The 16,830-nt window shown below is 36.7% G+C and overlaps 1 protein-coding gene across 1 annotated transcript in view; it reads right to left on the reverse strand.

The window, feature by feature from the left end:
- CFTR (CF transmembrane conductance regulator) overlaps positions 1 to 16,830 on the reverse strand; it is a 157,618-nt gene that overhangs the window by 49,964 nt on the left and 90,824 nt on the right. The window contains exons 16-21 of the mRNA XM_033099296.1: positions 15,078 to 15,115; positions 14,361 to 14,611; positions 10,026 to 10,105; positions 5,044 to 5,194; positions 3,897 to 4,124; positions 1,096 to 1,196 (exon numbers count right to left, since the gene is read on the reverse strand). Coding sequence (XP_032955187.1) covers positions 1,096 to 1,196; positions 3,897 to 4,124; positions 5,044 to 5,194; positions 10,026 to 10,105; positions 14,361 to 14,611; positions 15,078 to 15,115 — 849 coding nt within the window. The remainder of the gene's footprint in view (positions 1 to 1,095; positions 1,197 to 3,896; positions 4,125 to 5,043; positions 5,195 to 10,025; positions 10,106 to 14,360; positions 14,612 to 15,077; positions 15,116 to 16,830) is intronic.

Genomic DNA, 16,830 nt, shown 5'->3' on the forward strand with positions numbered 1-16,830 from the left:
TTTGTTGCATATCATAGCCATGGACCTATGAAAATTATTACTCTCTTGATGGGAATATAAATTGATACAACAGATTTGAGAACAATGTGGCACAAACTAGTGAAGCTGAATGTGGGTAAATTCTATGACCCAGCAATTCCACTCCTGAGTAATTTGTCTTAGAAAAACCCTGGGCTTTCCAATTCTGCCAGCACCATTTATTGAAGAGGCTTTCTTTTCTCCATTGTATGTTTTTGGCTCCTTTGTCAAAATTTATCAGTCCATATTCATATGGGTTTATTTCTGGGTTTCAATCTTATTCCATGGATCTGTGTGTCTGTTTTTCTGCCAATACCATGCTGTTTTGATTATTGTCACTTTGTAGTACAAATTGAAGTCATGGAGTGTGATACCTCCAGCCTTGTTCTCTTTTCTTAGGATTGGTATATGCACAGTACTCTGCCATAAGAAAAGATGAAATACTGCCATTTGCAACAACATGGATGAATCTTGAGATTATACTAAGTGAAATAATTCCAACAGAAAAAGTCAAGAGCCATATGACTTCTCTCATATGTGGGATATAAAATTGGAAGCAGCAAAGGAACAAGACAAACAAAGAAACAAAAATTCATAGACACAGACACAAGTTTAGTGCTTACCAGAGGATAAGGGAGAAAGGGGGATGGTAGAAAAGAGTGAAGGGGGTCAAATATATAGTGATGGAAGGGGAAATGATTATGGGTGGTGAACACACAATGTGATATATAGATGATATATTACAGAAATGTACACTTGAAATCTCGGTAATTTTACTAACCACTGTCACCCTAATAAATTTAAATTTAAAAAAAAAAAGAAGAAGAAGAAGAATCCTGGGCACGGAGACTGTGCAATAATGTGCACTGCAGCACTAGTTCTTGGTTGTGGCTATCAATGTGGAGGAAAGAAAAGATAAGGGTTTAATGAGAGATACATAGTGGCCTTATATTTATCTGCAGTGTTTTATTTCTTAACCTGGGGGTTGGGTACATTGTTGTCCCTTATGTTATTACCTATACTTTTTAGTTTGTCTGAATTTTTTCATAAAAATTTTTTAAAATAACAATGACTTACCAAGCTATCCACATCTATGCTGGAGTTCACAGCCCACTGCAATGTACTCATGATATTCATGGCTAATGTTAGAATAATGCCAACCGTTCCTTCTCCTTCACCTATAGGTGGAAAAAAGATAAACAAACTTTGTTCTAGCTCTCTTCTGTGAACCCCTGTATTTATATCTCTCTTAGGGCATTTGTCATTTAAAGTTACATTTCAATTTTGTGCCAATTTAACCATCTTTCATCTCAGTTCGGCATAGCATCTACCACTAGTAATAATGCCCTGCCTGTAGTAAGTATTCAGCCAATGTTTTAAATCAGAGAGTGAAGATTAGGAAGGAGTTACCCTCTTTTTAAATGCTTCAGATATTATAGGGGCTGTTGGTGTTGGGTAGATACCATGTTTATCTCCTCTGCTATTACTCTGTAATTAATAACACTTTCAAAGACTATAATAGATAATGGAAGAAAAGGCCTGTATCTCGATGAGCTCGTCTACAAAGAAGTCGAAAGCAGGGGAAGGTGTGAGCAGCATCCAGAAGACGTTGAGCTGTGCTTTGTGCCTTTACAAGGACTATCTCTGCTCATCAGATACTGTTGGGGAAAAAGTAGACTTCAGAGTTTCAATGGCAAGTCAAAACTCATGGGTCTGCCCTTTGGAAAGACAAGACTGCCATTTTTGTTTTTCAAAAAAGACAATACTAGTTCACTCAGTGTTTAATTAGAATAAATAGGTTTTCAGGGCTGGGTGGAACCACTGATTAAAATTCATAAATATTCAGTATTTATGGCCATAAAAGTTTTCTAATACAAATTTTCTTAAGTTATTATCACTTTAGGTTATCAAGTCTCAATTGAGAGTCAGTCCTTGCAGCTATTATGCATAATAAAATTGTCATAGGGTTCCAAAATTGGAAGAAATAATTTATCCTATTACTATTAATTGAAATTTTTGCTTCCACCATTCCTCTAACAGGAGATAAAGCATACACAGCAAGTATATGCTTTTAGTACTAAATCATTTATTCCCGATAGGGAAGATTTAGTCAGGATGCCAATCTATTACTCATTCTGAAGATTAAGAGGAGAGTAAGATAACGTTTGACAGCAATAACAATAATAAGCAATGTAAGATTTATACGTATTTATTACGGACCAGGCACTATATTAAGGGTTTTGTACAAATTATCACATTGAATACCCACAAAACTCGAAAATGAGGGCCTGAGAGAAGTTCATTAACGTGTACGAGTTAATACAGCTCAACACCTTGATATTCCGTGTGTGGTTAGCATTCACGCTTGCTAGGCATCTGATCTGACTGACAGACAGGCCCTAAAGTACCTGGTTGTCAAATGCTCCGACTGTCACCCCTGGTAAACCAGGCCTCAGCCAGATCTTTAACCATTATGGTATAGCACATGACATCTAATTGTTAACAAACCGGTATGTATGTAACTCAGCCTTCTTTGATCCTCTTTTCAATAACTTAAAGGAAAACAATGTAAATCCTGAACCTAAAAGGAAACTTTATTTTTTGTTTTAAATGTTGCCCAGGATTACCGTATGCTAAGGGTTCCTTCGCCTGCTCACTTGGATTCCTTTCGTAGAGTCATTTTCCACTGGCCTGGCTGAGAGAATAACGAATGTGGGGAACCTACTACCCTCACAGCAGCTGCATGGACTGCAGGGGGACCCCCGGGACCAAATGAGCCTATTTTCTGTTCTCCCCTGGATGTTGTAACTGGACAGATGAACTCTGCTGTTAATTCTGGGGACCTGAATGGAGAGGCCACATAAAGTCACTGTGCCACAGCCCCGGTACAGCAGGAAAACCAGTCTTCAAAGAGGGAAATAAATGAAGCAGCTGCAGAAAGGAAGGGACAGAGGCCAGCATCTGGCCTCAAGAGATGGGAAGAAGAGCTGAGTTTGTCTCTCAGGGCCGATCCCATTTCCTCTGGAGGCCGAGCATGCTTCCTGCCCTGGGGCTCTGCCAGACATGCCCAGAGCGCTCCAGCTCACGCCTCATTTTGATTTGAGCAGGATTCTGTTCATATAGCCAAACAATCCTTCAAATTTGGTAATTGCTCTGAGCCTTTGTCCACTGTCATATCCGTATACATATTTCAACACTTCGTAAAACAGTAATTCAAATTCTTAATTTTGAAGAGCTCACTTGTCTATATAGATTTTTATTTTACTTATAAAATATTTTGTGTGTTTTATCCAGGATCCTAAAATTCAGCACATTTGTACTTGAAAAATATGGCGCTTTTATCTAACATTTCACATAGGTGGCAGTTTTTCGTCATGTAAAATTCTCATTAGGATAATGAATTTTACCAACTGGTAGTTAAAAGAACAAAACTTACCAGGATGGGGAGTGTGTGTGTGTGTGTGTGTGTGTGTGTGTGTGTGTGTTTCTTTTCTCCTATTCAGAGAGCCCCTTATTAAAGAGATCTATTATTTTTGAATTCTTTACCAGTATGAGAGTCAAGAGATGATCCTTTTCAATCACATATTTGTTACCTGACATGCTCTGTATCTCAGTTTTTTAAACCATAAAGCAGGGGTAATATAATACTATAGACAGCTCTAATTTAAAGAAGTTATTAGTTCAATAATAAAATGATAGAAATGAAATTCAAGGAAATTATTTGTTCAACAATAAACTAACAAATGTTTTCATTAACAAACTCTCCCCAAATTTGTTTAAAGATATCTAAAATTTTTAACCGATAGAATGTAGCATTTTACTAGTTGACAGAATTTTAAATTAAATGTTTCGCTAAATAGCTAACAAGGTCATAGTACCTGTTGTTAAAATAGAAATGAAGGTAACAGCAACGAAGAAGACGACGAAAATCATCTCTATTCTCATTTGGAACCAGCGCAGTGTTGACAGGTATAAGAACCAGGTGGCAGTATGTAAATTCAAAGCTTTGTGGAACAGAGTTTCAAAGTAAGGCTGACGTCCGAAGGCACGCAGTGTCCATAGGCCTTTTAAGCTTGTAACCAGATGAGTGAAAATTGGACTCCTGCCTGTGAAATATTCGCATAAGAAACAAGGCAAATCATGTAAATACATAATACAAATTTTTACGACCATGTATCTGATAAAGATTAGCTTAAAAGTTAATCAAACAGCAATGTCACTGGTTTAGGGAGGTTTTCATTATGGTACCATATTTGGAATAGATGTAATGTGTTATTTTTTAATGAGTTACCTCCTTTTCTACTTGGCTACCATGGATGGGAACTTATAAAATCACTGCCATTATTTATTGATGTTTCTTGGCTACCACTGAGCATTGTTTTCCTGGCTAATCCTGAATTAATCACTGCTGAGAGGAAATGTTTTTCTCTTAAGGCAATTTATTCAAGGCCTTGATTAAGAATGATTATATGACTTAATTGAGCAAATAACCTTCATTGCAGAAACACCTGGAAATTTATCCCCTGAAAACATACCTGCACCAAAGCTGTTACTGAAAAACATACTTCCTTTCAAACAGCTCAACCTCAAGCAAGGGTTTGGAGGACAAAAAGGCTGACTCGAGAAGAAAAAGGAAGAGTGTTTGAAACAAGAGGGAAGAATTCTGTCTGGTATCGTTTGGGAACCCAGACAAACCTTCAGTAACAGTAGAAGAATCATTTTAAAATCTAATTTATATCAATAAATTAGGAATGAATATCCCATACACCAACACTGATCAGACTCTACACAGTTGTTTTAAAACCAAAACGAACTCACATGGTCTTAATGAACAAAAACAATCTATGTGTACTTTGTAATTTACTGTTTGCTTTTATATACACACACTTTTCAAAAGTCACCGTTAGGTAATGCAAGAGTTTAAAGGCAGGAAAAAAGTTTTAGAGAAATAGATTAATAATAGAGAATCACAAGTCGCTGCTGTGGATATTTTCCGAGGTGACCGTTGCACGGTCAGCATCACACCTTCTGATTCCAGTTGTTTGAGTTGCTGGGAGGTCTGCAGGAAGTAGGCTCTCAGTATCACAAAAGCAATGATCACTGGCACTGCTGCTAGGAAGATGTAGGGCTTTAAAATCGAGACCACCACTACAGCTCCAATCACAATTAACACCAACTGTAGGATTGAAGAAAACACGTTGGTGAGGAAAGATTTTCACATTGCAAAGTGGACAAGGTATATTTCTAAATGAGCTCTTCATACTCTGCTCAACTCTCAGTAAGGGGCACGCACCTTCCTACTAGGAAGTCTGTCACCACAAAGTACATTTTTTGTCTTTTCCATGAACATTCAAAAAATTGTTTAGGTCCCTCATAATAACATTTTGAAGTCCTGAAAACACGGTGATCTTGGATCTCAGAATGTTCTCATTTCCTGTGTACTTTAAAGTGAGTGATAAATAAATTTTACAGGGTGATTCTTTTTTCTAGCCTGGTCCTCTTTTAAAATAAACTTTATTTTGAGATAATTTTAGTGTGAAGATGTGAAATTTTAGCATTTATTTTGCTTAGACAATTTCTGAAAATGGTGCCTTCATCTTGGAGTCTTGGAGTCAGAAAGATCTCGCTTAAAAGTAGTCTTGGTCATTTGGGCAAGATACTTAACTTCTCTGAACCTAATTTTCTCATGTTTAGGATAATGAAAAAAAATACTTGATAAATGTTACTCCCCTTCCCAAAAATTCTGTTCCTGTTCCTTAAAATAATTGGAGATGACCTATGGGCTCAAAAATGATTTTAACAGGGTGGCTGATTTAATTTGAAATTAGACAATGTTTTCTATCTCATATGTTGTCAAAATGAATGTTGTATGTCAGTCAAGCCTATCCATTAGAGATATCTCTTCACATTATCCACCAAAAAACTGGAAACAACCCCATTGACATTCACAGAAACAAGCAACCATACTGGTGGTGTTCTTCAGGCTCAAGTTAAAGGTTTAAATTCTTTATTTCCACGCAACACTAAATCCACACATTTTAAAAAGAAAAAAAGTCTGCTTAGTGAGTCTAGCCAGGGCACATTTGAAACCTATATAATTTTACTAACCAATGTCACCGCAATAAATTTAATAAAAATTTTTAAGTTTGCTAACATTTGCTTTGCAATAACCCATTTGAATAAAGTATAAATAAACTGTCACAACAAAGGTTAAAAAATAAACTTATCATAATATCTATATAATAATCAGTGATCCAATTTTCCACCAATTTCTATGGTGACACATGCAATTTCCAGCTAATTAAATGGAACAGAATATTTTGGCAGATGGGAGCGCAGATGCGGGTGTAGCTAAGAACTCATAAATCGTCTTTGAATAGGTTGTTATTTTCATCTAAAACTTCAGATGATCATATCTCAATGACACTTTTCTAGGAAAAACATCTCTTCATCTGCAATCATCAAATTCTGCAATACCAGCCCCTCCTTCATTCAACAAGTATTCAGAGAAATCTTTACTGAACCAGACACTGAACTAAGTACATATGATGACTTAATAATCTCAGGGAAGTCTCCCCCATTGCCTTCTTGCCCTCCAAATGCCATCAGCAAAGTGAGAAAGCCCCAAATGCCCATGACAAGACTTCATCCATAGGAAACCATAGTTTTTTAACCAAGGATATTTTTTCTCAGAAATAGAATCTTTTGAAAAAAAAGAAAAATTAAGTTGTAAGCATGATTAAGTAGGTAAAATGATTTCATTTAAATAGGCCATCATATTAAACACCAGCCAAATGCTGCTGCATTGGCAGCATGGAGATATTCGGCTACTTTGTTAGGATCAGGTCCTTGTTTGCTGTTGACAATTGTAAACAGTACGATGTTCATCTGACTTGTGCTATTTTTACCACATATCTGAGTAGTAAACTAACTAAGATACCCCACTGGGTTAGAGAAGAATGGAGAAGGTGAGTACAACTGGAAGTGAGGAACCATTCACAAAACAGATTTCCAGCAATTATAATAATCTAGAATATAGCTCAAACTGGGAAACAAGTAAAAAATAAGCCTAAGCACTGAGGAAAATTATTTGCTCCAGAAGAGGCCATCCTTAAGCACTAAAGTCAGAAGCTAATAATTTAGCACTGTGTGCAAAACTAAAGGCATTGGTTCAATATATTTGATATTCTAATTACACACACACACACAAACCCTTAAATTCTGTCCCAGTGTTTAATTCACAATGGGTAAGAAACAAGGCATTTCAGACCAGGTGTATTAATGAGAAAACCACAAAGTAAACAAGAGAGACTTCGGGGCAAAGTGAACATGTGAGCACAGATTTCTAATTCCCATTCAAACTGACACAAATCTGAAACTTTGTGAAACGAAAAAACATCCAACAGACTATAAAACCTGCGAGGCACTATCTGCTCATTCTCCCAGGAAGTGGGCAGCACGTTTCACCCACCAAAGGCAGCTTGAAAGCATTCCTGACACTGACGGTTACCTAGCACTGCCTGTGAAATGGGCCTGATGAGAATAAAGGATCACTTTGAAATCAGTTAAGTAAATTAATTAATCAGCTAATTAATAAGAGATAAGGAAATTAATACCTATTTAAAACCATGCAATGAACACGGTTTTGGAATTCATAAAAAATAGTGACTCCGTGATAGTTTTAAGCAAAGGATTAGTGGGATTACCAGAATGAATAGGAAAAAAATGTGGAAGACTCAGTAAAGATCAAAGTAGCAGCACTTAGAGTATAATCGTGTATTAGGTTAAGAGAGAAGAAATCAAAAAAGGACTAAACGTTCTGAGGCCTGAGAAAAGAAAAATTCAGTATTTTAAAATATGTAGGCTTTCGTTTCATAAAAAAAATATATCATTCACCCAACATACAGATAAGTAGGAGCTGGAGTACAGTTTTTCTCTGTTTGGCTTCAAGCTCAAATTTGTCCCGTATGGGCCACTTCTATGCTAATTTGAAGCATATAACTGTAGTACTGAACGTGACCATCATAGATTTATCTTGTTCATTTACAGGTTGGAAACCTGAGACCCTCAGAGATTAAGTATCTTCTTTAGGTAAAATAAATAGTTGTATCTGCAGAATAGAAGCTAGAGCTTTTATTTTCATTATATGATGTTCCAACCCAGAGAGCAAATTTGCGAGAACTGTATTAAATGTTAGGAAATAGAGCACATAGAAATGATTTTTTTTAAAAAAAGAAATTTACAGGTATACTTTATTATGTACAAAGATCGTGTCCTGAAATGTTGCGATTAGAATTAAATTTCACTAATCAGAACATAACTAAGTATAATGTTCTGAGGAGCTCACAATTTAAAGGAGCACCTGTGATGAATTTTTTAATAAATCAGAATGAATCAGATTGTAACTGTATTTGATTGTCACATATTATGCTTCCTTACTGTGAGACCCTCCTATAAATAAAATAGGGAAATTAAAAGAGCCCTTCCCAACCACTTGCGAAGCCATATCTAATGAACCCCAACATTAGAACTTGAGCAGAAATTATTGAAATTGCCGTAAGAGAAAGGATTTGCGAGCCATCACATGGGTCAAAAAGTGCTAATTTATAAAATAAATACTTAAAAATTAACTCTCCCCAAGGTTTTTTTGAAGTGAGCCTTATAGCGATTCAGAAAATACTCAGCAGACTATTAAAGTAAAACAACAACAACAAAAAATCATGAATCCTTTTGCAATCATGTCAAGATGCCCATGTTCCAGTTTGTACCTCATTTAATAATCCTGTATTTGGGACCAGTCATGTACACTCCTGGAACAAAGAACAAATGTCCAGCATTTAAAGGAAGACACTGAGAATGCTCCTTCCAACGCACGAACTCAAAGCATCAGTTAAAAGTTTCCAGCCGCTGCTGCTGAGTTATATCCCCAAACAGCAACTGAAGGAAATCCAAAGTGCTAAAAAGTTCACTTGGAACAGCTACTGTGTTTGTGCCAATCATTCCACAGGAGGCAAACCGACAACGGCTTTTCTGCACCTGCCAATGTCGGCTGTGTATACACACCAATGTGGTAGCCCTTATTTTGTTGTGCAGTTTCTCTCAAATAAAGTATTGTTATTGGGGTGGGGTGTGAAAGTGAGTGGGAGGAAAGAATGACTCAGTCCTAGGATGGGCTGCATCCTGTTCCAACTGTCTCTCCAAGGAGATCACTAAGACTGTGGTATTTGCTCTCTAGGGCTCAACCTAAGCCAGATAGGAAGCTGTTTTCCAACCTGGTCCAACAGCCAAGGTTATTAATTCACAACCCTCCTTAAGTCCTGTCACGAATGGAGACCTAAGGTGGCATCCCTGAACTCCCATTCATTTCTGTCCCCTCCTTTCCCTCTTCGCTCCCACCCCAGAGTCATGTGCTCGGAGCCAGGCTGCCCTGCAGGCCTCTTCATATCTGCCATACAGCGCTCACCAGTCCTCACCAGTCCTGAATGTTTCTTTCCCCTTCTTGAAAACGTATATGTCCTTCTGTCCCTGCATTATGGTCTTTATCGTGAGGTTACTACATAGCTGGCCAATCTGTGCTGAAGTGTTTATGGCTGAGACTGGTTGAAACTGCAGGCCACCAAGGAACTGATCTTCCTTTTCATACGGGTCCTTCGGAGGTGGGTGACTTCCACCAAATAGTGATGCCAATGTCAAAAATGTCTTATTTCATGGACAGTGATTTGGGGGAACAAGTCTGTTATACTTCTCAAGTCACTCCCAAGTAGACAGTTACATCTAAATGTGGAACTGCCTTGGATTTGGGTCAGGGAAAGAGTTTTGACTTACCACTGAATTTACTAAAATTATGCCTTCTTTGAAGGCTTTTGGTATTGACAAAATTCATACAATAGGGCTTCAACTCTCAGTCAAATGAAAAATAAGCAAAAACTCATTTATCTCTTTTTTCTACTCATTTTTAAAAGTATGAACAACTGCAAACACACATAATAATACTTATTTTTACAAACCTGGATGAAGTCAAATATGGTAAGAGGCAGAAGATCATCCAAAATTGCTATATCTTTGGAAAATCTATTAAGAATCGCACCTATAAAATAAAAGAAGACAAATTCCTCAAAAAACAGTAATCTTAAAAAGACATATCAATATTTGATAAATATGATGAATTTGGGTTATAGCAGAAGCATCTAGAACTCAGATAATTAGCATTTAGTCAGATAAATAAGGACTGAGAAAACTTTAATGTTGTACAAAGATTCTAAGTAACTACATGTTCAAGTTATTGTCTCCCACTTTTAAACCTTTATAAAATATAGATTGCTGTAAGATTCAGGCAAAAACTAATGTCTTTAGTGGAGCCCTTACCACAAATTACGTCAGGAATGGGCACTCATGCTACCCAGTCTCACACTTGCAAGCCTGAGTTTGTAATTCCCGGACATGCTCTCATTCCCTCACACCTGTAGTCCACACCCTCCAGCTCCCTTCTCCTTCTCTGACTTCCACACCTTTCGGATACATCCCTGTCCTAGCCGTGGCTGCCCCCAGCCCCTGCCTGCCCACTCCATGGGCCTCCTCTGCCGTATCCTCTCGTTTCACTCTCTTCACTGGCGATCTAAACCTCAGCCTGTCTTCTAAAGTCTAGAGCCACATTCATAAGTCTGATACTTTTTTCCTTCAATGAAAAAGAATTACATAGGAAATGTCGACTATGTGCCAGACACAACGCTAGGCATTGAGGAGACAGAGGTGAATAAGCCACGCTCCTTGCCCTTGAGGAATTCGTTGTTGGGGCGGGGGTAGGGGGAGTGAAACCTAAAATTAGATAAAATACAATACTATACAAACAAAGTGATATTGAATCTTATCATTCACCCTTCCCCCATGAAGTACAGGATAAAGTCCAAAATTCTTAGTTTAATATTTAATGCCTTCCAGGATTTGGCCTTAAATCACCTAGCTAATACAAGCTCCCTCTACTCAAATATTCTGTTTCAGCCAAATTGGTTTATTGTTTTTTAAATTTATTTTTACTTTTACTTGACGTACCATAGTATATTAGTTTCAAGCGTACAACATCGTGATTACACATTTATATATCGTACAAAGTGATCACCCCAATAAATCTAGTACCCATCTGATACCATACGTAGTTATTATAATTTTATTGACTATGTTCCCCATGCAATACTTTACATGACTAATTGTATTTTATTACTAAATCCCCACCTCAGTTTACTCTTTAAATACACTCGACACTCTCCTACCTCTCTGCCTGTCCCATGTGATTCCCTCTGCCTGAAAATCCTTTCCCCTCATCTCTGTTTCTCAAAATCTACGTCATCTTCCTGGCCCAACTCAAAGGTCTCTCTTGCAAGGAAGGAAGCACCAGTATTTGCTCCGGCTCAAACCAATCCCTTCCTCTTCTGGACACACTTAGTACCTTTAACACATCTTGTCAGCACCTCTGTGTTTTAATGACTATATCCATGTCTTGTATCAAAGTCACTTGTATACATGTCTTATCTCTTTTTCTAGATGGTAAATTGCTACAGGTCAGTGGGATCATGCCACATTTATTTTGTATCACTCATAGCCCTCAGCAAAAAGCCTCAGATGTAGGAATTATTCGATGCATATTTATTGATTTAACTATCTCTTAGCCTTTATCAATAATATTTCCCTCTAGCATATTTAGACATACTTGTATATTTTCCCATAAATTAACCAAAAATTGAAAAATAATTAACCTATGGTATTTATTCTGTTCAGAAAATGAAAGTTCACTTTGGTGAAAAAAATATCCTTCCGGTGGTGTTTATTATATTTCAAATGGTAGTATCCTCTGGAAATATGCACTCACACTTTCATTAATTCAACATACTTTACTGAGCACCTACTATGTGTCTATCTGTCTTAAAGTTATTTAAATAGCAACATAGGAAAATCAGACCTGGAGTCAGAAAAAATCAAGGTCAACAACAATTGTAGAAAGGCACATCGGGAGAAAGCGACGTGCACACGCGAGGCAAGGAAGCCCTGGCGGCTACCAAGTATAGCAGAGACTCTCTGGGCAACATAATAAGAACAAAAGAATCATAAATCAGCAATCACAATGGTTTTTAGAAGAAAGAACCATCCTTGCATACAGAAATTTGGGGTGCGGGTAGAAGTGGGAAAAGGATATATAGATGTTGTAAGATCACCTTGCGATTTCCATTCTCAGGAGCATAAATAAGAAGAAATGCAAAAACAGACGTTTCAGAATCATCCTACAAGTGGATTAAGGTTTGGAAAGTGAGATGCATGAGAAAATGAAATGAATGCTAACCATGTAAATATGAAAGACAGAAGGTTCATAACCAACTATGAGCATTGTTTAAGGGAATGAGGAGCTCTGAGATGTGAAGAGGGGAATGGAAAGTGTACCCTCTGTAGGAACAGTAGCCCAAGAAGAGAAGGACAGTGGGGAACTGCCAGTTACACGTTGGCTACGTACCAGGCAAGTTGATTGCCTTGTTTCGTTCTCACAGTGATCCTCCGAGACCCCCAGATGGGGGGCAAGGCTCAGAGGAATAACTTGCCCAGGCTCATCGTTCTTGGGGGACGAGCCAGGCCTCAAACGGTGCCTGTGTTTTTTCCATTACGTCTCATTGCCCATTTCTGATGGTTGAAAACTTGGACAAATCCTCTACCTTCTCTGGGTCTCTGTTTTGCCATAAAAACATGAAATCATTGGGCCAAGGTAATCTGACATTCCCTTTTAAATCTCTTCGCTCTAGAACCAATGGTGGTGATGAGTATATCCAAATGAGGCATGGCTTTAGTGACACACAGGACTTTAGAATAAATATAAAGATCTTCCTGAATATACTAATATTGAAATTTTGTCAGCGAAAAAAAAAAGAAATTGATGGATATCAATTTGTAGACAAATTGAGATTTGTAGACACAAATCATCTAAAACCTCAATATTGTAATTTACAAGTATTCTTTGCTTTCTAATGAAGTACTTTTGTGTCTATTCCCATCTGTTGTCTGTGAGTTCTTCTAGCGCAAGAACTGTACCTCATTCATCTTTTCACACCAGTCGCTGCCTTAGTGCCACACAAAGCAAGTGCTCAGCAGAGCTGTAAGAATACACTTGAGCAATTCCTTATTAAACTCCAAATGTGAATGTACGTAAACTGAAATTAATGGAATTGATTGCTTTCAATGTACCTTATGGTCCTTAGTTTTTTAAATCTTTGGTCTCTTTATTTCACTACTCTTACTTTCTGTGACTTTGTTTTTATTGAGGTACAAATAAAATTGTAAGCGATGTTAAGTGTACAACATGACAATTTGACATACGTACACGTGGTGAAAAGATTCCTCCCATTAAGTTAACGCATTCATCACCTCTCATATCTACTTTATTTTTTTTGGTGATAATGTTTACACTGTACTCTCTTAGCAAATTTCAATTATGTAGTACAGTGTTATCAATTATAGTCATATGTTATACATTAAATCCTCAGGACTTATTCATTTTACAATTGAAAGCCTGTACCCTTCACCAACCTCTGTGATGGTATTAAAAATACTTTTAAAATACCTTTTGGATTTCCACCACCACCACCACCACCCCAAAAACAAGAAGAAAAAAAACAAAAAACCTGGAACAAATTTATATGATTTTCTTTGAACAATTACAGGAAACTAGATTATTCTACCCATCAAAAGACTGTATCAGCACAAGAATTTTATATTTTCCTTGATCACTTCAAATCTTCTCCTTTTTTTAAACAATACTAACCATTGGCAATAAGAAACAAAAACTCATAGATGATACAGACAACAGTTTAGTGGTTACCAAAGGGTAAGGGGGGTGGAAGAGGATAAACGGAATAAAAAATATGGTGAAAGAAGAAGAACTGCCTCTGGGTGGTGAAGACACAAAGCAATACATAAATGATTGGAATTGTGCACTTGAAACCTGTGAAATTTTACTAACCATTGTCACCCCAATGAATTTAATAAAAAAGAAAGACGCCCTTAAGGGGTTAGACCAAACATTTCAGTAGAGAGCAATGACCAGAAGAGCCTGGCACTCCGACTGCAGCCATCAGCATCACTTTCTAACAAACTGAGCTACTCGAATTAGCTGATACACAAACACGAGGAGCAGCAATATCTGACAGAGTACAGTATCTGAGAAATGTGCGCGCCAGTCATAAGAAAGCTCGACAAAGGGGCAGATGCCTCCACGCGAAGCCAACAGTACCACTCGAAAACCAGCTAGATCACAGGCCCTTTGGAGGGTGGATCAGCAGTTTATTGTTATACACCCAGCCAAGTACCTGCTTTCAATGTGTTCAGGGTCGACATAGGTGCATGCAGAACAGAATGTAACATTTTCTGGTGTAAGATTTTCGATACTGTGATTAGCGTATGCACCAGTGGTAAGCCTCGGAGGAATCCCAGAGCGAGCAAACTGTCAGCTACTCCCACGTAAATGTAAAACATATAGAAGGCGCTGGTGCTGGTGACGATGACAGGGGAGGTGTTATTTGTGCTCCTGGTACTATTCCCTTTGTCTTGAGGACGTGTTCTGTAAAGCAAAGGGAAACTGTTATTCAGCAACCAAAGCTCTCCAATGAATTTACAATATATGTAAATGAAACTGAGCTTGAGTCTAAAGAAACGTTATGCATTTCATTACCAGAGTTTATGCCTTTAATCTTAAGGATTTACTATTGCAAGAAAGCAGATAAGTTTTTCACCACTGAAGCAGATAACAGTGATCTTTATTAAGTACTCAGAGAAAATACTAAGGCATAATGTTATTTCAAATATTTTCATTCCCTTTTATGGGAGCTAAACACCACTAAATCCTTCTGATATTGGCAAAGAGCTGTAGGAACTGCCATGCTCACAATTTTAAAGAAAAGAATTCGATTTTCCCCTACTATAACAGTGTGGGAAAGTGAAGCACAGTGGATGTTACAATATTTAATAAGACTCAAAACAATCAATGGAAACAAAATAGAACCCACAATAGGACATGGAATACTCACTTTTCAAGTAGCCAAAACGCAACCAGCGAAGCAGCCACCTGGAATGGAACAACACACACTTGATTTTTTTCCCAACCTATTCTGCCCACACCCATCTCTCACTCCACCATGACTAGTATCAAAATGCACACAATTTCATTTTCTTTTTCTTTGCTTTCCTGGGGGCAGCAGCTGTAATAATTGTTCTAAGAACCATTATTTGTGGTGAGAACATGTTAACTTAATGGAATTCAAATTTCACTGAATTAAATACTTTGTCATTTCTTCTCTTTATTCTACACCAATTATTCATTAAACCCCAGAGAAGAGGGAGATTATACTTAAATGCTTTAAATAAACGTTGTTTCTTATAAACAGACTAATCTCAGCCTGCTGGCAGATAATTAATCTGGTTACCTATAACCAGATAAATAATTCCACTTATCATACAATGATTATGAGGGACTAATATCTATAAGATCAATTAATTTTTGGAAGAGATGAGATTAATATTTATGAAAATCAGTTAAAAGTCTCCATGGTACAAAACTTCATAGTTTCTGAATACAGATAAGTTGTTCTCAGGTTAAAACATGCATTATGGGTACTATTTGGGCTTTCTCAAGTGGAAACTTTTGGCTGAGGAACAAATGTTTTATGCCACAACTAAACAAAACTATTTTTTAACAATTGTAATATTTTTAATTCCTTTGATACTTAAATGGTCTATACACTATTCTATTTCAATTTGGCTTTTTAATCTCCTATACCCTGTGGAGAAACAGTCTTCTATTGATGCCATCACAATTATAATACTAGAAATGACTGAAATTATACAATTTGCCCAATAATAACTGTACTAAAAATGCAAATAGAAAAAAACAATAAATTGTGAGTAAAATAATTTGAAAATGAACACAGCATTAAAATAAATAGGGGAGAAACAAACATGCTTGGTGTAAGAAATCTGTGTATTATTTCACACTGGAAATTATCTTAAGTATTTAATAGCACTATATAAAAATATATTCCGGTATTCTGGGAGAAGGGGTGGTAGATGAGGGTAAACGGGATCAAATATATGGTGATGGAAAGAGAACTGACTCTGGGTGGTGAACATAATGTGATATATAGATGATGTATTGCAAAATTGTACACCTGAAACCTATGTAATTTTACTAACCATTGTCACCCCAATAAACTTTAATTAAACAAAAAGAATATATATATATATATTCTTTTTGTTTAATTAATATGGATATAAATATCTATATCTATATCTATCTATCTATATATCTATCTATCTATCTATCTATCTATATATATATATATATGGAACTCCACAAAAAAACTATTAGAAACAATAAACTAATACAATAAAGTTGCCTGTTACAAAAACACACGAAAGTCCATTGCATTCCTATATACTAACAATAAAATCTCAGAGAAAGAAATAAAAAAAAAAATTCCTCTTGCAATTGCAACAAAAAGAATAAAATACTTAGGAATAAACTTAACCAAGGATGTGAAAGACCTATATACTGAAAACTATTCAGATATTTTTAAAAGAAATTGAAGAAGACGCAAAGAAATGGAAAGATGTTCCATGTTCATGGATTGGAAGAATCAATATAGTTAAAATGACCATATTACCCAAAGCAATATAAAGATTTAATGCAGTCCCTGTCAAAATCCCAATAGCATTTTTTAAAGAAATAGAACAAAAAAATCATCAGATTTGTATGGAACCACAAAAGACCCCGAATAGCCAAAG

Source organism: Rhinolophus ferrumequinum, chromosome 26, assembly GCF_004115265.2.
Source record: "Rhinolophus ferrumequinum isolate MPI-CBG mRhiFer1 chromosome 26, mRhiFer1_v1.p, whole genome shotgun sequence".
Taxonomy (NCBI): Eukaryota; Metazoa; Chordata; class Mammalia; order Chiroptera; family Rhinolophidae; genus Rhinolophus; species Rhinolophus ferrumequinum.